Source organism: Eurosta solidaginis, chromosome 2 (assembly GCF_040869045.1).
Source record: "Eurosta solidaginis isolate ZX-2024a chromosome 2, ASM4086904v1, whole genome shotgun sequence".
NCBI lineage: Eukaryota > Metazoa > Arthropoda > Insecta > Diptera > Tephritidae > Eurosta > Eurosta solidaginis.
The window spans coordinates 172,921,401-172,945,403 of record NC_090320.1 but is presented as its reverse complement, the minus strand read 5'-3'; the positions used below and the strand labels follow the sequence as shown (position 1 = coordinate 172,945,403).

Genomic DNA, 24,003 nt, shown 5'->3' with positions numbered 1-24,003 from the left:
TCATGATTTTTATTTATCGGCCGAAAAGCCCCTTTTGGAAAAATTAATAAAAATTATATTCAGGCCTAAAATCACTATCAAAACCGTTTATATTATAAATACTCCATAATCCATCGAAATACGTTTTATAATTACAATTTGAAGCAATCATTCATTTTCTTCGTAGTTTATATCTTCTTCCGGGATCGATATCCACAGATTTGAAGGAAACGAAATGTAAATACAAAAAACAAAAATAACAAGTAAGGAAGGTTAAGTTCGGATGTAACCGAACATTACATACTCAGTTGAGGGGTATGGTGACAGCATAAGGGAAAATAACCATGTAGGAAAATGAACCGAGGGAAACCCTGGAATGTGCTTGTATGACATGTGTATCAAATGAAAGGCATTAAAGAGTATTTTATGAGGGAGTGGGCCATAGTTCTATAGGTGGACGCCATTTAGGGATATAGCCATAAAGGTGGATCAGGGTTGACTCTAGAATGCGTTTGTACGATATGGGTATCAAATTAAAGGTATTAATGAGGGTTTTAAAAGGGAGTTTGGTTGTTGTATAGGTGATCGCCTTTTCGAGATATCGCCATAAAGGTGGACCAGGGGTGACTATAATGCATTTGTACGATATGGGTATCAAATGAAAGGTGTTAATGAGTATTTTAAAAGGGAGTAATCCTTAGTTCCATAGGTGGACGCCGTTTCGAGATATCGCCACAAAGGTGGACCAGGGGCGACCCTAGAATTTGTTTGTACAATATGGGCATCAAACGAATGGTGTTAATGAGTATTTTAAAAGGGAGTGGGCCTTAGTTCTATAGGTGGATGCCGTTTCGAAATATCGCCATAAAGGTGGACCAGGGGTGACTCTAGAATGTGTTTGTACGATATGGGTATCAAATTAAAGGTATTAATGAGGGTTTTAAAATGGAGTGGTGGTGGTTGTATAGGTGGTCGCCTTTTCGAGATATCGCCATAAAGGTGGACCAGGGGTGACTCTAGAATGCGTTTGTACGATATGGGTATCAAATGAAAGGTGTTAATGAGTATTTTAAAAGGGAGTAATCCTTAGTTCCATAGGTGGACGCCGTTTCGAGATATCGCCATAAAGGTGGACCAGGGGTGACCCTAGAATTTGTTTGTACAATATGGGTATCAAAAGAAAGGTGTTAATGAGCATTTTAAAAGGGAGTAGTCCTTAGTTCCATAGGTGGACGCCGTTTCGAGATATCGCCATAAAGGTGGACCAGGGGTGACACTAGAATTTGTTTGCACAATATGGGCATCAAACGAAAGGTGTTAATGAGTATTTTAAAAGGGAGTGGGCTTTAGTTCTATAAGTGGACGCCGTTTCGAAATATCGCCATAAAGGTGGACCAGGGGTGACTCTAGAATGTGTTTGTACGATATGGGTATCAAATGAAAGGTGTTAATGAACTTTTTCATTTTCTTCTACTTAATATGGTAGGTGTCACAACCATTTTATAAAGTTTTTTCTAAAGTTATATTTCGCGTCAATAAAACAATCCAATTACCTTACCATGTTTCATCCCTTTTTTCGTATTTGGTATAGAATTATGGCATTTTTTCATTTTTCGTAATTTTCGATATCGAAAAAGTGGGCGTGGTCATAGTCGGATTTCGTTCATTTTTCATACCAAGATAAAGTGAGTTCAAGTAAGCACGTGAACTAAGTTCATTAAAGATATGTCGATTTTTGCTCAAGTTATCGGTTTAACGGCCATGCGGAAGGACAGACGGACGACTGTGTATAAAAACTGGGCGTGGCATCAACCGATTTCGCCCATTTTCACAGAAAACAGTTCACGTCATAAAATCTATGCCCCTACCAAATTTCAAAAGGATTGGTTCATTTTTGTTCGACTTATGGCGTTAAAAGTATCCTAGACAAATTAAATGAAAAAGGGCGGAGCCACGCCCATTTTGAAATTTTCTTTTATTTTTGTATTTTCTTGCACCATATCATTACTGGAGTTGAATGTTGACATAATTTACTTATATACTGTAAAGATATTAAATTTTTTGTTAAAATTTTACTTAAAACAAATTTTTTTTTTAAAAGTGGGCGTGGTCCTTCTCCGATTTTGCTAATTTTTATTAAGCGTACATATAGTAGTAGGAGTAACGTTCCTGCCAAATTTCATAATGATATCTTCAACGACTACCAAATTACAGCTTGCAAAAGTTTTAAATTACCTTCTTTTAAAAGTGGGCGGTGCCACGCCCATTGTCCAAAATTTTAGTAGTTTTCTATTCTGCGTCATAAGTTCAACTCATCTACCAAGTTTCGTCGCTGTATCGGTCTTTTGTAATGAATTATCGAACTTTTTCGGTTTTTCGAAATTTTCTATATCGAAAAAGTGGGCGTGGTTATAGTCCGATATCGTTCATTTTAAATAGCGATCTGAGATGAGTGCTCAGGAACCTACATACCAAATTTCATCAAGATACCTCAAAATTTACTCAAGTTATCGTGTTAACGGACGGACGGACGGACATGGCTCAATCAAATTTTTTTTCGATCCTGATTATTTTGATATATGGAAGTCTATATCTATCTCGATTCCTTTATATATGTACAACCAACCGTTATCCAATCAAACTTAATATACTCTGTGAGCTCTGCTCAACTTAGTATAAAAAACAACCATTGAGGATTTATCGCTAACCTCGCATAAAAAAATAAAAAAATGCAATTCTGTTGCTTTTACCGTTTATTGTACCATGGTCATAACCATATTTTTGCTAACCATGTCGATTATTGGTGCCTTAATCTATAAAATGTGGTAATTTAAAAAAAAAAAGAAAAAGCAAAAACTACTAACAAATTTTACAAATAATAAGTCAAGTAGTCAAAATGTATCCAAAACAAAAAATTAAATATCCCAAAAGTTATTATTGATGTTTTTGCGACCTTTGTTTACTAATATATCTCAGTATTGCTGGCTCCAGGTCAAAATTTCAGTGTATTACTCCACGTTAGGCGGTAAATACGTGAAAAATAAATATGCCCTGAAGACGTTACCGAAGGTAATTGAAATATATTGGCATAAACAAAAACTTAGTGTTTTATTGTTTTTTTGCGGAAACAACAAAAAATTTTGACCTCGAGCCAGCAATACTGAGAGAGAAGAAGTTAATAAATTCACCAACTCATATATTTATAGGATATACATAGATATGGCGAAAAACCAAAAACGAATTGGTAGGCTATGTTATGGTTATGGCTACAGCGCCATGGTATGGAACCGTTCTTCAATTACATTTATTTCCATACGGCTGATCAGCTGTTTTATATGGATGTTGATATGTCAAGTTTGCCACAAGCGTTAGCACTAAAAATAATGATAAGCAGTGTTTTGTTTAGCTATGCACACAGCGGTCCCTTGAATACAAGTTTATACATGCTAGAGTTCGCCCAGTGGTTGTAATTCAACCTCTACAAACAGCACTATACTTTTGCTTGCCTTAACCTTTTCTCCCTTTCTTTGCTTTTCTTTCATCTAATTTTCTTTTTTTTACTTTTTATACCTTTCATGAAAATGAAATGGTATATTAAGATTGTCACGAATCTTAAAATTGTAAGTCCTTAAAGGGGGAGATATAGACCTACCAATAAATAAGCAGAACTGATCAGGACGACGATCTGAGTTGATTTAGCCATGCCCGTCTGTCCTCTGTCTGTTTCAACGCAAACTAGTCCCGAAATTTTTGAGATATCTCGATGAAATTTGGTGAGCTGGTATATTTTTTTGAAAACCAGGGATTATGTATGTCATGGCACCTTTGAGAAAAGGTTATACCATCTGTATACCTGCAATATAATCTACCGATCCTGTTTATTCCTGGCCTTTTATTTGATAAATTGAGGTAATATATATGATTTGTGCAAAATGTTACTTAAATTCTGTCACCATCTTATAATACTTACCGACTTCCCGGTCTGTGATTATACATATGTGCTGCATTTAGTTGTTCACGTGATCTAGATCGGGGACGTGAGCGGCGAGTGCTTGAAGCCACGCTTGTGGGTCCATGTATAGAACCAGTGTACGATGCGCGCGAGATGCGCTCCGAAGCAGCAGCTAAAGATTGTCGGGATTGCCGGAGCTCTGGTCTGGAGTTTATCAAGTTTGTAGGAAATGCAGTTCCTAAATATCCACGATTTGAGTTGTTTGAAAAGCTGTGCTGAGATTGACCATCTGCTATTGATCTGTTTGACGTTTGAATAAAGAGGGCGAAAATGAAAGAAGTCAATAAAGTACGATCGTATGTATTGAATCAAAATTGTTCTATTGTTGGACTAAATTTTTAAAGCGGCCTTGGAAAAATAAAATGGTTACCTTTTTTGATTGAGTGTCAAATCTTGGAATTTTCCCTATACATACTTTGTTTTGGAAAAAACCCATACTTTGCAAAAAAATTGCGTTCTAAAAGTGTAATTATATATGAATTTATTCTAGGTTTAGAAAACATTAGAAAATCTCTTGTTATTTCCATTGCATAAGAGGTTAAAATTTTTTTATTTTTTATATCGATTTTTCGACATTGTTTAATTTTTGGGACAGGTTGAGGCCAGTAATATTTTTTAGTAGTTCTACCAAAAATTTTAAAAAGTGTGCTTAAAGTATGGAGTTATATGACTTAATAAAAAAAAAATAAATAAATATAGTTAAAATATCTCTGTCCGTTCAGAAGTCATGAGCATTAGAAGAAATGATAGTTCCACTTAAAAATTGTAATTTTATGCAAACTATCGAATTTTTTTAGAAACAAAACATAGGGAAAATGTTAATATTTGACCCTCTATCAAACGATGTAACTACTTTAGTTATCCAAGGAAAGGTTGTTTTAGGTAGTCCTGTTTAAAAATTTTGTCCCTTAGCCTACTAGCAATGCTAGCTAGACTTTGCCCTGCAGGAATCTTTTAAAAAGTTTATATCCCAATCCCTATCTTTATATCTTCCTCTCTCCCTATTCCCTCATGTGTGATAATTTATATGAATTTTTCACAAGGTGAGCATATAAATACGATATAGCTTCATCATATTGTCGACGCAGCAGTAAAATCTGCTAGCTTTGCTTTTCATCCAAAACGAGTTTTTGATAATTATAGAAGGCGAGACAAAATAGTGTTTTTGGGGTAGTCGTACACAGTGCACTAAATTTTTAGGGCACTAAGCATTCCCCATTTTCATCAGTAATGAAATAATTGTCCACTATTACTAAAAAGTTTAGTGGCAGTGGAACTCTTATTCCTTTTTTAGCAGTCCCTGGGCTGTAACTCACTTAGATAGGACTTTCCCCAGTCTCGCCGTTTCACTGGAGTAATGTCCGCACGGATATCTCTCAATGAATCCCTCTGTTGATTTCACGTTATATTCTCAACAGACCCCTTTTTTGGTCCCAGTACTCCTCGATTTCCGCTACTCATGAATATAGTTACTGTTACCCCTGGTATTTAACCGCCTGTGTTCTTACAGGGTCGCTGATCAAGAAATAATAGCACGAATATATGTTTCTTAGCGAAACTAGGGCTTCTCTGCGTACGTGTGCTAAAAAATCTTTAAAAAAGGTAGACAAAAAAACGTGTGCGTTCTCTTGAGAGATGGATACTATTTGACAAACGATATTTTTTCGAGCGTTTATTTTTGCATCGAATTTTTCATTTAAGTCCGCGTGAGCCTATACTACCAAAGTAGTTGAGTCCAGGCTAGTTCGGCCTAGAGGCTGAGAGGCCGATTCAGAATTGTTTACTTTATATGCAGGCCCACCGTAAGCGGGCTTGCAAAGCGTGGACAGCACGCGGGTGCCACAACCAAGGGGCGCCAAATCGAACGACGTAATATTGAAAGTCAATTTCATAATAAATAGTCATCCACACTCAAGATGAAAAAAAAAACTTTCTAGCTCGGATCACAATCTTTGCACGCGGGCGCCACGTCCAATATTGAAAGTCAATTTCATAATAAATAGTCATCCACACTAAATAATGAAGAAAAACCTTACTAGCTCGGACCGCAATCTTTTCCCTAAAAACCCCATCTATTGGAATCCGTTAAGAAACTTCGTCTGTCAGAAGGTGGAGGACCCATCCCCTCTTGATGGCGCCAAAACTCGATACAAATAGCCATCATTCGGTCGGTTTTCTAGCTCCTTATCACGCTCAATTAGCACGGAAATGTTCTGGCTCATTAATATTGGTATTTTCCTATTAAAAATTCTCGTTGTTTCGTTTCACTAAAAATTAACAAATTATGCTTGGTAAATATTCTTTGCGTAGCAGTCTTTTCCATTCCCATGCAGCACTGCAAAACACCAAATTAACACAGCTACTCAGATCTACTTTCAGATATTGAAGGAATTGAACGCTCTGATAATATAGGAGTTTTGTTTTAGACTAGAAAAAATTTGTCTCTCCCCACGTTTTACATAGTTCGGCACTAAGCAGCTGTAGGGCGAAATATTAATATTTTGATACTTTTGTCGCTATCCATATGAGGGATACTGATAAATTGCGAGATGTGCTACGTACTCAATGGAGCATATTCATAGAAGGAATTTAGTTGGTGCTTAAAGTTAGTTGCAGCTTTTTTGACAGATAGCCCATAGGAAATTAGGTCAAAAAGCTGTCACTTCCTTATAGTTCTTAACTAGGTTTGACTATGAATATACCCCAATATATAATGAAAGTACTTACGATAACAAACAAAAACGAACGTTCCTTTGGAATTGCCTTTTTCTGTCATAAGTTGCGATTCTACCTGCACAGGGTACTATATTTCATTGTTATATGCTCTTAATACAAATATTAATATTAAATCCGTTTTACTTGCAATAAAAAAAATTACAATTCTTTAAAATTATGTTTTTTACTTACACTACTTAGATTTTCGCGTTCAAAAATATCTTTGATTATATTGCTGACACAAAACTAAGTTATATCCTTTAATTTGCAATATTTTGTTTTTATTTCACCAAACACTGCTAAATCACATATTGATGGGTTACGGAGGCGCTACACATTAATATATATTGACACGATTGCCGTCCACATTGATGGATTTCAAAATTTCTAGATATTTTATTGTGATACAAAAATAATGTCAGTACTTACTGAACGTCGGACACTTGCCTATGAAAGGCAGGACTGCAAAGTTATGAGAGTCCCCTGTTAAGCTTATTTCGCAGTTGGTCGGGTGGTTAAGTAGTTTTGCATACATACATAAATAGTTCTTGTCGTGATGCGCATAGTGGATGAACCGTAACGATTACACCTTAAATTGCAATTACGTTGTTAAAAGTCCTTCAGAGGTGGATCTAGATATATTTATTGATAATCAAACGTTATTGGAGTGATCATAATCAAATCGTGATTATGGTAAGTACCTACTTATCTACATTTAATGACTAATCTCAATAATTACTATCACTAACAAGATCATGCGCAAAGACTTTGCCGTAAAGTATGTATGTACATATGTATATATTTTAATAATATATCGTCGGTCAAATCCGCTAGCGGCGTAACTCAGTATTTCATATTTTACAGGGGGATTTAAAACAAAGAACCGAATATTATATACTCAGTTGGCAGCTTCTATCGCCAATTAGTTTTGTCTTTTAACACTAAGTATAATCAAAACTGGGCAATAAACATGCCGAAGGATTTTGCCTACTTTTATTAGAAATATTTCCCTTTTATAGAGAAATTAAATGTACCGAATTCATAAATGCCAATCCTTTTCCAGTTGTGGCTCCGAAAACGTAGAGGAAGTATTATTCTAAAAAGTGTAGGTGCCACTCCCATTTTAAGATATTGTTTATTTATTCGCTTTCTTCTTACAAATACTCTCTAGAACTAAAACACCATCGAAATAAATTTTTTCGCAAAGATTTTGACCATATATTCGCCCAGAATAATTTTCAATATCGTTTATATAAAAGGGGCGTGGTCCTTAACTGACGTCGCCCTTTTTTGGCAGAAATATGTGGGATTATAAGGAAAATATATGTTACATTTTATCAGGGTACGCCTATTGCACTTCGAGTTATGGCTTCAGAAAGGTTTGGCAAACTGGCAAACGCTTGGTCAAAACAGGGACCATGCCACACCTATTTCCAAAATTGTTTCATTTATTCATTTTCTTATTTTAAATACACTTTAGAAGTAAAATATCATGTTGTTTTTCACAAAGATATTGCCTATTATATTGGCCGACGGCCCATTTAAATTTCTTTTATATAAAAGTGGGCGTGGTACTTCACAGATTTCGATAATTTTTCCCCGACTTATTCCCTGTTATAAAGGTTAACAGTTTGCCGAGTTTTGTGTCTACAGCTTTAACCGTTTTTGTTTTATGACCAATAATTGAAAAATTAGTTTTGTCAGAAGTGGGCAGTGTTACTCCCCTTTTTGTAAGTTTTCAAAATTTTGAACTAGGGGACGCTATAACAACCCACTCCTGAAATTTGGTATGGTAGTTAATAATGCAGCTACTGATTTATCACGTTTTTGGTGTTTTGGAAAGTTGTATATGAAAAGGGGGTGTGGTTATTGTCCGATTTCGCTAAATTTAAATACATAGGTTCCGGAGATGAGTGTCAAGGAACCTATGTACCAAATTTCAATAAGATATCTCGTGTTTACCGACAGACGGACTTGGCTAAATAATTTTTTTTTTCACCCTGATCATTTTGATATATGGAAGTTATCTATCTCGATTAGTTTATGCCGTTACAATGTACAGTTACGCGAACAAAATTAATATCATCTGTGAGCTTTGCTCAACTGAGTATAAAATAAAAATAAAATAAAAAATTTTAAGCACTTCCTTTATGTAAATGGACAAAAATCAGCGAAAAATGTCTCCTAATATAAAGACATATTCTTGCTAAACTTTGATTTTTAAATTTTGGCATAGAAATTGCAAAAATATTTATGAGAAGTAAAAATATAAAAGTGGAGCGCACATTACTTTGATTGGAAAGTTGCTAGGAAAGGGGACGTTATTAGTCAATCAATTGCGCTCCATCTTTATATTTTTACTTCTGATAAAAATTTTTGTAATTTCTATGTCAAAATTTAAAAATCAAAGTTTAGCAAGAATATGTCTTTATATAAGGAGAAATTTTTCGCTGATTTTTGTCCATTTATATAAAGGAATTGCTTACAATTTTTTTATTTTATTTTTGTTTTTTCCTTTTCTTACATTTTCTCGGTGTCTTAACTTATATGTTAAGTTTTACAGTTGTAGCCCAATGAGACCTTATATAAAAATCAATCCCAATATTCCCTCCGTTTCGTAAGATTTTTCTAAATATCTCATCCAGTGCACCCCAAGCGAATCTTTTTGTATCGTGTCATCGGCCGTCATCGACCTCTGAATTAAGTTTGAAATTTCAAGTCTCTAGCTCATTGAGAACATACTTAAAAGCTGGTTTGAAAATTTTCAAATTCTTATCTAATTATTTCGATCCGTGCGCCACCTAACGAATTTTTTTCCTTTTGCTGCATTGTCACGGTGTTCTAACCTATGTGTAGATTTTCACGTTTGTAGCTAAATGATAAGTTACTTAAAAATCAATTGCAAGATTTGTATGAAAAGCGGACAAACTTTCAACCGACCTAATATAAAGAAAGCAAAAAAAGGAGGGAAGTTCGATTTGTAAACATATGAGCGTACGTCCAAAAACTTAATGATTTAAGTTAAATAGACCTCGCCCGGGGGTTTAAGTAAGACCCCGACAGAGGAAATTTTTAACAAAAACAAGAGAAGAGCTTCGTCGTTCTCATCGGAAACAACTGGGACTGACATTATATTGCTTTATTATCGGCATATTAACAATTACGAATCGTCGAGTTATCGGTTTGATAAGGAATCTTTAAAATAACAATATAAAAAATCGATAACTTTTCGATTAAGAATCGATATCTTTTCCATAAATTATAGAAGACTATTCTATAATAAACTCATCCAAGAACTATCCCATTAAAAGACAGTACTAGTACTTTTAACATTGTGATGTCCTACGAAATGACAATTGGCTCCTTTTGCAGACCTTTTGAACGCGTTCTTAACTAGTTCAGTCCTAGGTGGCTCTAAAATAGTCGTATCCTTAGATTTATCAATTTAAATACAAATAGCTCAAACTTTAGCGCTGTTAGTACAGCGATGGCTACCAATTGTCCCGCTATGCATCCCACTAGCACCAGTTCGTAGGTAATCATTAAACCTGTAGTGCGAAACTGTTTCTATTCGGAACTGTCTCCCCTTTTCGCTGCAGGGTGGGTGTTGTTATAGTAAATACCCATGTATTATTTTTTTTCATTACAGTTTATTTTGTAGGTACTTAGATTAATTTTAAATAAATATTTAATGGGTACAAATAATTTTAGGAACGGCAGAAAAAGAAAAAACTTTCCGGAGCGCAATCCCGACAGCGAAAACGAGAAAAAGGGGGACAGAAGGAGCAATTGGCGGCTTCCTTAAAGAAATTTTTAAATAAGCCAGAAACGGAATGTCAAGAAAATGTTGACGAAGCCTTAACAGACGCAGATTTGAATCAAGAAGCTAAGGACGTATCCGAAAAAATGTATGTATGTCCTTCAGAAGGAGAGTACAGTGAAACCGGAAAAAGTAATTTTTAGGAACCTGTAAGCAATTTAGATTGTGGTGATGATCCCGGCTTGTGGCCTGCCAGTATTTCTAATGATCTTGTAAATATTTTAGTTAGTCGTGGGTCTATACAGGTGTCAAACTACAACTTTCCTCTAAATGACGATGGAAGAAATTTCACAGACAATTACTATTACACTTGACTACTATTATTCTTGACTTAACGGAGATTCGGTGAAATTGATCGAATTATGGTTAATTCGACCGAGTTCTTTGTCAACCGAACAAATTAGTTTAGTCATTTCAACAGAAGAGAAATTGCCGCTCTTAAGTTAACAAAATTCCGTAAAATTGACAGATTCCTGGTCAATCTAACTGATTTTTCTGTTAACAAAACTGATCTTACAGGACATTTCAACGGCGATCAACTGTTAATACATGAGCAAATTTCAAAGAGAATTTTACGCTCACTGTGCTTTTTACTTTGTACTTATGACAATGGTGCTACTTGTTAAAAAAAAAAACACCAAAATAAGAAAACCATCTAATCGAAAAAAACACACAAAATGGGAAAACAACAAAAAACAAGTTTTTCAGTTATCAATACAAAACAAAAAAACCTTTCCTGCGATTTGATTCTTTACTTTTCTATAACTTACAAGTTCTCTTTTTAAAATGTTACGCCGAAATTTATACTACAAGTTTTGTTCCAAACAATCAAGTGTGGCAACTACGTGCGAGAGAAGAAATTGAGAATGAGCTGAGCTGCAACTGAAAGAATTGAGAATCAGTTTTGTGACTACTATTTTCATTTCTATTTGCAAAGCGAAGTTCAAAACTATTTATTAAATAAATTATAAAATATTAAATTTGGTGAAAGTGTGTTTAATAAAACAAAATAATAAAGTGTTTAATGTTTAATGAGTGCCAGCATATTTGATGTAGGCCAATTGACGTTCGGTTAGTAAGTGCCACCGTGGTGTGATGGTAGCGTGCTCCGCCTGCCACACCGTATGCCCTGCGTTCGCACCCCGGGCAAAGCAACATCAAAATTTTAGAAATAAGGTTTTTCAATTAGACGAAAATTTTTCTAAGCGGGGTCGCCCCTCGGCAGTGTTTAGCAAGCGCTCCGAGTGTGTACTTCTGCCATGAAAAGCTCTCAGTGAAAACTTATCTGTCTTGCATATGCCGTTCGGAGTCGGCATAAAACATGTAGGTCCCGTCCGGCCAGGGAGCACGACGCAAATTGGAAGAGAAGTTCGGCCTAAAATCTCTTCGGAGGTTATCGCGCCTTACATTTATTTACAACTTTTTTTGTTCATTTGACTACTAAAACAATCAGTTACGAATCAACGATTTGTGCGCAGTTGATTCAACATCATGTTGCGATGGATAAAAATTGACAGAAATATCGATTGAATTGACCCTATTTCGGTTGATTTTATCAGTCTTTTTGTTTCAGTGTATAGAAATCTTGCCAATGAAGAAAAAGTTATAAGAGAATGGCTTGTTTACTCCACTTCAAAAGATTCTTTCTATTGTTTTTGTTGTAAAATATTTCGTAAATCTGTTAGTAGTTTATCTACTTTGAACGGGTTTTCTGCAGCAGTTATTAACCTTAAAAAGATATGAAACAAGAGCTTACCACAGTGAAAATGTAAAATCGTGGGTACAATTGAATAATATGTTAAAAAATAAAGCTATTGTTAATCAAATGCAACTGCGACTATTAGAATCGAAAAAAAAAACAATGGTGCGACGTGTTAGAAAGAATCATAGTTGTTATCAAGTTTTTATATAGACAGTGCCTGGATTTCCGGGGGTCGTCAAAAATATTAACTGAACCTGACAATGGTAATTTTCTAAAAGCAATTGAAATGATAGCATCCTTTGATACAGTAATATGGGAACATATTCACAGAATTCAATCCTCAAAATTAGATTCCGGTCGTACGACTCACTATTTAGGAGATCAAGTTAAAAATGAAACAATTGATATGCTCGGCACGACTTTAAAAAATAAATACTGAACAACGTGAGAGAATCAAAATATTTCTCCAATATATTGGACTGCACACCAGATGCAAGTCACACGGAACAAATTACAGTTGTACTGCTGCATGTTATGTCAAACCACAAAACCAATAATGTTGAAATATATGAAAATTTCGTTGGTTTCTGTCTGATCACCAGCTCAACAGGTGAAGGTTTATTCCATTTTGTTTTGGACTTATTTTCACAATTAAATCTCAACGTCCAAAACCTACGCAGTCAAGGTTATGATAACGGTTCTAATATGCGTGGAAAACAAAATGGACTACAAACAAAAATTTTGCAAATCAATAACCGCGCATTTTATGTCCCATGCTCGGCTTATAGCCTTAATTTGGTAGTGAACGATGCAGCAAATATAACACACGAAACTGTTAATTTCTTTAATATAATTCAAGAAATTTATGTTTTCTTTTCATCATCAACAAAAAGGTGGTACATAATTTGCAAACATTTGCCACATTTAAAATTAAAAGCATTAAGTGCTACGCGATGGTCTAGCCGAATCGATGCCGTTAAGCCCTTAAGGTACCACCTCGAAAAAATATTTGATGCCTTGCTGGAAATATCTGGTAATTCTTCGGAATGGGATCGCAATATTCCTCATAGAGCTCATTCGCTTGCTCTTAATATTCAAAATTATAGATTTATTTACTCGGTAGTAATTTGGTTCGAAATTTTAAACAAAATTAATGCTTTGAGTAAAATTATGCAGAGTCCCACAATGAATACTCAAATCTGCTCAAATCTTATAATAAAATTGATTGCTAAGTTCACAGAATATCGCACGGATGAACAATTTCAAATTGCTCTAGCAGAAGCTTCCAAAGTGGCTCAAGAACTTAATGTTGAAACAGATTTTCCACCAGTAAATACCATTCGCCCAAGAAAGAACCAACTCAATTTCAATACGAGCAGAATGATGAAGTAATCATGGACCCCAAAATTAAATATAAATTAGAGTTTTTTTAGAATCTTAGATCAAGCAATAATTTCTGTAAACACAAAATTTTAGACAGCTTGGATACAAGAAAATTTAAAGGAGATTTTGCAATCAAAGTAAATGTTTCATCCCTATTTATTAAGATTTCTTTTCTTTTTATTATATGATGAACAAAATAAAAAAAAAAAATTTGTTTTAAACCAAAACTCAGTATAATATTATCAGTTGAAAGACTAACACGTTTCAGTTTTTCTCATAGAAAACTAGCACAGAAACGTGTTAGTCTTCCATGGGAGCAACGATATGTAATCAAAGGGCTCCATTATCGGTATGTGCACGCAGTCAAAAAACTGCCAAAATAAGTAAAAGAAAAACACGAAATCGGAAAATTATTATAATCAATTTCATGCCTTAGGTTACGTTAGGTTGAACTGGCCGGTCTATGAAGACCTCACTTAGACTGAATGAGTCTGTAGTGTTACCAGAAATTTGTTTAACGAACAAACTGAAAAACTCTATCAAAAACCAGAACCTATGTTATACAATAACTCCGTCCTCTTGGGACGTAAGTAGAGGCTTTCTGGGACCTATGTCACTTGCTGCTTCTAGATCTGATAGCTGTATCACTCCTAATAGCTGGAGTGTTAGCCTGGCAAGCGCAGGGCACGAGCACAAAACGTGCTCGATGGTTTCCTCCCCCAACCCGCACTTACTATATCTGCTATCACTGTCCAAGCCTTATTTAAAAGCATATGACGCCAGAAGACAGTGTACAGTCAGAATACCCGTCATGAGTCTAGAGTCCTCTGTTTTCAATGAGAGAACTTCTACGGAGCTAGCTTCAAGGGATGCGCTCTTTTTAACTAATTCATCCGCGTCTTCATTTTCACCCATTCCCACCTGCCCTAGGACCCAATATAGATTTATGCTTCTCCCTGTCCTGATTCTCTCATTCCTCACACTCCACACTTTTAGATGCTGTGCTATACGATACTGCCTTTATTGCTGATTGGCTGTCAATATTAAATGTGACACGGCTGCTTTGTTTATGCCTAATACTTCCGCCTGAAAAACGCTGATCCGCCTCGTCCGCCATTTGGGCACCATTTCGTCAACCATCCAACTCTACTGCGCATTTAAGGGCCCTTCGAAGGGCAGATAGGGAATCGGGTAGACTATTCGTCATGTAATTGATGACGCTATACTACAATGGCCGTTCGGTCTGCGCTCAAGCTGCACTGAGCCTCGTTGCAGTTGCTAGCGCCATGTTCTTTGCTACCACGTCTACAGGGAGAGTGTGCAGAATGACATACAGTGCAGCCGTCGGGGTTGTTTTCAACTAAGCATTGATAGCATAGGATAGGGGTTACAATGAGGGACGGGGGGGGCGATAAGCTCCACGTTATTCTTTTACATGCACACAGTGTCGTCGAAGCCTCCTTCACTCTCTCCTCCACGTTAGGTTTCCACAACAACTTACTGTCTACGATGACTTCTAGATATTTTGTGCTTTCTCTTGCAGGGTCACCAATCCTAACTTAGCCCTGGTCCTGATTGGGACCGTATCCGTTTCTCTGCGTTAGCTGACAACCCGACATTAGATGCGCAGATATGAATTTCCCGAAGCGCCCGATTCATCAAAGCGCTAATCGTTGGAAGGCACTTTCCGATTACGACAATTGCAACGTCATCTGCGTAAGCCGTAAACTTGACGGGCCCTCATCGAACCGCCCGAGCAGTTGGTTGATGAGCAGCGTCCACAGCAGAGGTGAGAACACTTTACCCTGCGGCGTGCCCGTGTCAACTAATTTCTTGCCCTTATTCAATCCCCATTATGAAGTAATCTGGTTATGGCTAGATGTACTTTAGTGTAGTTAGCACCATTCACGATCGCCCGTTTAGAAACATTGTTGAAAGCCCCGGGAATGTCTAAGACAGTTCCATGACCGCTCTATTTTAAATTTGTAGCATGGCTGGGTATCTTGGTATAGGTTACCAAGACCGGCACTAACCGCTCCGTGACGGAAGTGTGAGTGCTGTATGTTGGCTCCTCTGAATCATCTCGCGATGGTAAGTGTGTCTCGAAAATCACCTCAAGGGACTCCTCACTATTACGTGACCATTCCCCGTCCTCTTTCTTTATTAGTCCCTGGACTTTGTTTCCCTTGCTAGGACTTTCTTCAACCGCGCTGTTTCGCTGGATCACTCGATATCCACACATACATTTTTACATGTCACTTTCTTCGCCCTGGAAATTTCACGCTTTTAGATCTTCAATAGATCTCTATAATCATCTCGGCCCACTTCGCTTTCCGCGGTCTTTGCCAGCTTAAATATTTATTTTACGTGCCTTCTTTCTCCACCATTGCGGCTTTGCTTTTCCTCTGAATTTTCTTAGAGGGTAAGCTCTTTTATACGAAGTCATAAGCGTCTTTGTTAGGAAATCCTTGGACTACTCCAGTGCCTCCACATTGTCAACCTCTTTTTGTCCCAGTTTTGTTTCTAAATGTTTCTGGAATTTCCCTTTAGAGGTATGCTGAATTTATATAAGCATCGTCGTAGAAGGATGGTCTAGCAAGAACCATCCAATAATACCTTGATATATCACGTTCACAGCGCTATGTAATATCGAGAATATTGCTGGATGCTGGATCAAAATATAGGGACACTTCCCCTAAAAAAATAGAGATTCGCCTTTCTCATTCGTATCTCCTCCTCCCCACGCATTGTGGTGCGCATTTGTATTCGTGCCTATGACCAATCGCCCTTCGTTCTGAGTTAGCATCTAGCATTCCACCGGTGGAGCCTCTGGTGTATGGATCACATAGCAGGATGCCAGGATAAATGTGTGCTTAGTTTTCTGCTCTACTACCACCATTGCGAGGTCCTCAGTGGTGTAAATAGGAAGCGCATATGAATGAAGTACCTTACCATGACTGAAGCTCGCAACCTTCTTGGCGTTTGTGCGTAGTAAAAGACAAATTCGCTGAGTCCAGAAACCTTTCCTCCCGATGAGAGCCATATCTCCTGGATCAGCGTCTCGTAAACGAACCCTCCTTAAGGGTTAGGAGGAGTTCGCTTGACACCACTTTACTATATTGGAGGTTTATCTGTAAGACTCTCAGCACCAATGGGATGTTTGTCCCCCTCCAACACCTTAAACAGTTCAGATTCGAAGACGAAGCATTTATGTTGTCAGCATTGTCAGTTTTGATGCTAGCGTATTAATAGCTGTGTGTTTTTTTTACATCTATATACGTATATTACTTACTTATTTAATTGGCGCTTAACCGTCTAAACAGTTATGGCAGTCCAACAAAGCGCGCCAGTCGCTCCTTCGCTCCGCCAACCGGCGCCAATTGGTCACACCAAGGGAGTTTAAATCGTTTTCCACCTGGTCCTTCCAACGGAGTGGGGGCCGCCCTCTACCTCTGCTTCCGTAGGCGGGTTCCGATAGAAACACTTTCTTGGCCGGAGCATCATCTTTCATTCGCATAACATGGCCTAGCCAGCGCAGCCGCTGCGTTTTAATTCGCTGGACTATGTTGATGTCTGCGTATAGCCCTTCTTCGGTACTCGCCATCTCCAACGCGTAGAGGTCTATAAATCTTTCGAAGAACTTTTCTCTCGAACACTCCCAAAGCCGCTTCATCTGCTGTTGTCATGCTCCATGCTTCTGCCCCATATAGCAGGATGGGTACGATAAGTGACTTGTATAGTATGATTTTCGTTCCCCGAGAGAGGACTTTACTTTTCAATTGCCTACCTAGTTTAAAGTAGCATTTATTGGCAAGATTGATTCTTTGCTGGATTTCAGTGCTGATGTTGTTGCTAGCGTTGATGCTGGTTTCCAAATAAACGAAGTCTTTTACTATTTCGAAATTATGGCTGCCAACAGTAGCGTGGTTGCCAAGGCGCGTATGAGCTGACTCTTTGCTCGATGACAGCAGGTACTTCGTTTTGTCCTCATTCACCATAAAACCCATCTTTACCGCTTCTTTTTCCAGTTTGGAGTAAGCAGAACTAACAGCGCGGGTGTTTAGGCCGATGATATCAATGTCATAAGCATATGCCAGTAATTGCACGCTTTTATAGAATATTGTTCCAGTGCGGTTAAGTTCGTATATACTTAAACTTTATATGGACTGCTAAGCGTTAAACTTTATCTACACTTCTGAAATTGCTGCCCAGAAAATTAGTACTCCTGAATTTCAATACGCATTATACTCAGATGCAAAGAAATATGTGTCTATGTTTCACCTTTACACTACCTCTATGTATTTCCAAATGGTGTGTGTCCACTGGGTTAGATGGGTTTGATGGTGAACGAGGAAAAAACGAAGTACCTGCTGTCATCGAGCAAAGAGTCAGCGCATATGCGCCTTGGCAACCACGCTACTGTTGGCAGCCATAATTTCGAAATAGTAAAAGACTTCGTTTATTTGGGAACCAGCATCAACACTAGCAACAACATCAGCACTGAAATCCAGCGAAGAATCAATCTTGCCAATAAATGCTACTTTGGACTAGGTAGGCAATTGAAAAGTAAAGTCCTCTCTCGGCGAACGAAAATCATACTCAACAAGTCACTTATCGTACCCGTCCTGCTATATGGGGCAGAAGCATGGACCATGACAACAGCAGATGAAGCGGCTTTGGGAGTGTTCGAGAGAAAAGTTCTTCGAAAGATTTATGGACCTCTACGCGTTGGCGATGGCGAGTACCGAAGAAGATTTAATGATGAGCTGTACGAGCTATACGCAGACATCAACATAGTCCAGCGAATTAAAACGCAGCGGCTGCGCTGGCTAGGCCATGTTATGCGAATGAAAGATGATGCTCCGGCCAAGGAAGTGTTTCTATCGGAACCCGCCTATGGAAGCAGAGGTAGAGGGCGGCCCCCACTCCGTTGGAAGGACCAGGTGGAAAACGATTTAAACTCCCTTGGTGTGACCAATTGGCGCCGGTTGGCGGAGCGAAGGAGCGACTGGCGCGCCTTGTTGGACGGCCATAACCGTTTAGACGGTTAAGCGCCAATTAAGTAAGTAAGTAAGTGTGTCCACTATTCACCGCAACCGATTCAGCTATAGTTTATACACTATGGCCAACAGAGGTGTGTCTCTCTGCTTTTCGGTCCAACATATCTGCAGCTAGTTATTTAACCAATGCCGCTAGATGGGTCTCCTAAACATTACCTAAGTGAGGATAAGCGTTTTTTTTACCCGGAAACCTGTACGTATATGGGGAAATCCGCCAAACTTTGGTTTTTTGGCGAAACAATTTTTTTTTTGAAACATGGTATCACGCAAATATCTTTTTGTTAGGAACATTGAGAAGTAAATTGGAGCTATAGTGCATTGCCGTTACTCGTCTTACATAATGCCTCAAAAAGATATAGTCAAAAGATCGGGCAAAATATATATAAATTGAAGTCGCAATATTAAATATACATTTATTTCTACATTTCTGTACCGATTATATCGAAATTTTAACAAGATATGGAAATATATGCAGCTGTTAGCTATGTAAAATTTTTTTGATACACGAGACCCGGTTTTGTAGATATCGGTAAAAGTATAAAACCGAATAACCGCCAAATATTTTTTACCGCAAAGGTTGCAACACATTTAGTTTAACACCTTTCTACCGATTTTTTTGAATCTTTAAAAACGTATAGATATGTGAACGAAGTATGTTTAGGTAAAAAAGTTTTAATACCCGATATCCGGTTTTGGAGATATTGATAAAAATATAAGCCCGAAAAACCTTAAATTTTTTTACTTATTTAACACTTCTTAACCGATTGCGTTGAAATTTTATCAGGATGTACATATTTATGTGGGGTATATTTAGGTAAAATTTTGTTGATACCCGAAACCCGGTTTTAGAGATTTCAGCAAAAATGAAACCGGGTAAAAAATAAAATAAATGTAAGGCGCGATAACCTCCGAAGAGATCTAAGGCCGAGCTGAAACCGGGTAACCGTCAAATATTTCATACCCGTTTGTTAATTTTTCTCAACACCACAGTAGTATACCATCAATTGCCTCATCTTGGAATATTCACGCAAGGAAAGTTATTGCAAGGGACAAATATACGAAATTGTCGCCAAAAATTGTCAACTGTCAAAAAGGGTAGGCAAAAATTTTTTTTTTAAATTTGTACCAAATTTGTGTTGCTTTTCATTCACTTTTAAATAAAATCTGGTTTAAAACTGCTAATGTTTACATTATCAACAGTAGAAGATTTATGTTGCATCATCAGATGTTATGTATTCATACGTTTATCATGTTATCAGCAGCATTTATATTGTCAATAGTACCAGCAATATAATCAGGACTGCCGTCGACAGTATAAGCACAGTTTGTTTAGAAAGAGCGGCAATAGTAGAATTCGAGCAAGCGCTACAAGTTAGGAAAAGGTGTGAACTATTGGATGGTGCCCAAAACTCGCAAGTATTCAACGGAAATTCTGCATTAAATTTAGCAATATCAGCCTCTAGCTCCATGAGCTCATTAAAACGACAGTATTAATGTCGCACATTGACTGGGACATAGAGCGAAGCTTAATTTGCAAGTCACTGACTTGAGTACGTAGGTGAGTATCTTCGGCTATCAATGATTTAAGCCAGCTGTCCTCATTTAGTCAAATAATTATTGGCGCCACTTCACACGTATTAGGAGGACTCATGTAACCCTTTAAATGCCTTATAAAGTGTGTAAACGTATAAATTTATCTAGTGCGTAAACGAGCTGTAAAATTTTGTATGAAAAATCATTTACACAATTTGTATAAATTTACGCGCACATTTCATTGTGTAAACGCGGTAAACTCAAAGGAATGCAACCTTGCAGACATTACAGGCATTTTCATCAGAAATCTCCAACATCAGCAAGTGAAGGCGTTTTAGTTTTGATTTTTCACTTAATATTGGCATTTTTTAATTTGTATAACAATCAAAAAAATTTTGTTTGGCAATAATACATCTGATAAACAATCAAGTTTATCAAGAGTATTACTAGGTGCGTTCATACAACCGCGTGTGTAAATGGATATAATTTTACACTTTATAAGTTTATATGCTTTCATGAGTCCCCTATTATTACCATATATATAATACTCCTATATCAATAACTTCCTATCTTCCTAATGTGCAAATTTTCTGTCAATCATTATTTCCTGAAACAGTGCAAATGTATGTTCTGCGCATGCGCGTGCTTTTTGTTAGTGTTAGTGAATTGTAGTACCGTGTGTAAAAAAAGTATTAAAGGGGTAACATCGGGTCACTATCCCCTTTTCCCAACTTTTGCATACTAATTGTTACAAAATCTCAGTTTAGTCGATTAAACAATGAAAATGCCAACAAATACAAGGCTTGATGTATTTATTATTTAAATATGGGCTGCAGCCATACAAACTATATTATTTACATAAATAGTAAAAAAAAAACAAGGCGAAGAATTCATTTTTGCATATTTTTTTCATTTCATTTCATTTATTAAAAGAAATATATATTAGACATTAAATAACAGGATAATAATAAAACATTCAGGTTTTAAATTTAACACATTAACCTAACATATTTAAGGTATATAAAATAATATGTGATGGAAACCAAAACAGATTCATAACAATATGCTCACTACAATTCATAAAGGAAAAAAAGAAAAGTTTAACGTTAGCAAATATTCGCTCCCAACGCTTACGAAAAACAATTAGGAAAATAAAAACGAACTTAGTATTAAAATCGGTTATATCTAAATATACAGTTAGCCATTTTCTGAAAAAGAATTGCTAGTTGGGTACCAGAATACTTAAGATAATAATAATAATAATTGACTAGAAGATATGTAGGTAAACTCAGTTTCAAATCAAGACATTCATTGACGAAAGAACGAATATATAACATTCTCAAAGTTGCCTTTACTTAAGCTATTGCGAATTGAGTTCGGGATGGAGTTCCATATGCGGATAGCATTGACAAAAAATAGCCTTGCAGAGTTCAAATAGTTGTAGTTTGGTAAAATTATGTCACATATGCGAGCAGACTGCGAAAGAGTCAACTTGTTATATAAGTAACTGGGCACTTTATCTGCCATAATACGCTAAAGGAAAATGCAGTTCTTCACTCTAAGGTAATCAGAGACCTCACAACCCAACAAACGAGTCCTCCATTCAGATACATGGTCAAATCTTGCTAAGGCAAAAACATATCGCGTTACATGATTGAAGGCTACATCAATTTTGTGTGCAGACTTGGAATCTAGTTTGCTGTATACACATTCCGCATAACAAATACTTGGCAATATTAATTGTATAGCCAGCTTTCTTCTTATTTCTAGCGGGGTAAAGGCCGCCGATACTCTTAAGTTTCGTAGGGTATAGTAAACTTTACTGATGACAGAATTAACGTGATCAACACAGGAGAGATTAGAATTTATGACGAAGCCCAGATTCGTCGCTTTAGAAACATATTTCAGACAGTTAACATTAATGTAAAGATTTGGTAGATCCTGAAAGTTAATATGCTTTTTTGAAATGGGCAGTACATACGACTTAGCACTGTTAAGGGCAAGGAGATTCGTAGATGCCCAATGGGATAAGGATGACAGGTCACTGTTAAACTTGGCACGAAGTTCAGAGGCTTGCCCCTGCATCGATGACATATAGATATGGATATCATCTGCGTAGGCATGTATCTGCGCATGCTGGCAGGAGCTGAAGATGTCATTTATAAATAGACAAAATAATAGCGGTCCCAATATAGAACCTTGGGGTACACCAGCGAGCAATGGCCTAATGTCAGATATTTCCGATCCAACCTTAACACGCTGCGCTCTACCCCCAAGTAGCTCATCATTAATTTTACCGCAGAGTCACTAAATCCGAGGCTTTCAGCTTCATACATAGCAAACTATGGTTAACTGATTCAAATGCCTTTGAAAAATCGAGCATACACAACAATGTTAATTGATTTTTGTCATAGGATAGACGTATGTCATCCAGAATTTTTATAACAGCTGTGGCGCAGCTGTGCTTAGATCTAAACCCCGACTGCATCGGTGAAAGCAATTTGTATACAGTTACATGCGAGTGGTTTTGTTCAGATAACAAGGACTCAAGGGTCTTCGATAGAGCGGGAAGGATGCTTATGGGACGAAAATCAGACGGACTACTAGCACTTCTATTTTTAGCTACCGGAAGAATGATTGCAAGCTTCCATGCATCAGGGAAGCACGAAGTTGTAATACAATGGTTGATGATATGTGTTAGGGTTGGCAAAATATGAGGACGAATTATTTTTAGAAATTTTAGCGGGATTCCATCAGCACCAATCGCGTTTGAGCGGATCTTAAAAACACATCTTGCAACATCAATCTCCGAGACGGCACAAAATTCAAATTGCTGAACCGATGCAGGTGGATAGGGTATGCGCTGGGAAATGTTGGCGCTGGGTGAGGAAGTACGATTTACAAATATATCATTGAGCTCATCAGGGTTAAGGGAACAATTTGAATTATCTTTAGCATGCACACGAAGGTTTCTTAAATTACGCCAGAGGACATTATTTGGCAGCTCGGAATTTAACATTTTACCAAAATACTTGCGTTTTTCACGTTTGATAACGGCAGTAGTTTCATTTCGAACATTCTTATAGGTATGCCAGTTCAAATCTATCCGATTCTTTTTCCACACTGCATAGGCCTTGTTGCGTTTTTTAATCATAGTACGAACAGTTGTGTTGAACCATGGGCACGAGGACGATTTTCTTTGAAAACAACGCATTGGTACATGGGCATAGTAAAGAGTGAGTACCGTTTCATTTAAAAATTTGAGTTTATCGTTCACATTAGATAAACTCCAGCAATCGGCCCAGTAAACACGAGATATGTCAGCAGTCAAGCTGTTAAGATTAAGCGAGCGATAGTCAGGGAAGCTATATGTAACAGGTAATGAATTATGCTGGCCAAAGTCAAAATTAAACGAACAAAAAATTAAATCATGGTCAGAGATAAATGATATTTGGTCAAATTTTAAAACGGAGGACGGATCGGAGACAAAGAAATAATCAAGAAGACTAGGACAACAGTTATTCGCGAACCTTGTTGGTACTGATGAGTTAACTAAAGAAAGACCAACACCAGACACATCGTCCAACAGACGGGAACTATACATGTCGCGACATAACATATTAACATTAAAGTCACCACACACAACGATATTATTAAAGTCAACTGTGAAAGCAGATAGCATGCTACAAAAATCACTTACACTAGAACACCTATTAGGATTATACACGCATGACACAAGGATTTTTGACGCAGAACTAGACACGTCAATAAGTACAAACTCAGTTGTACTCTCAACAGA

At 37.1% G+C, this 24,003-nt stretch overlaps 1 protein-coding gene across 5 annotated transcripts in view; it reads right to left on the bottom strand.

Annotated features, from left to right (window-relative positions):
• Positions 1-24,003, bottom strand: part of haf (leucine-rich repeat and fibronectin type-III domain-containing protein hattifattener) — a 589,440-nt gene that overhangs the window by 119,521 nt on the left and 445,916 nt on the right. For 4 of the 5 annotated variants that reach the window (XR_010949699.1, XM_067766431.1, XM_067766433.1 and 1 more), the window contains one exon: positions 3,950-4,231. The exons of the other annotated variant lie outside the window; for it this stretch is intronic. Coding sequence is in view for 3 of the 4 variants with exons in the window: in XM_067766431.1 (XP_067622532.1) it covers positions 3,950-4,231 (282 nt within the window). In the remaining variant the exon portion in view is untranslated. The remainder of the gene's footprint in view (positions 1-3,949; positions 4,232-24,003) is intronic. 5 annotated transcript variants of the gene reach the window in all.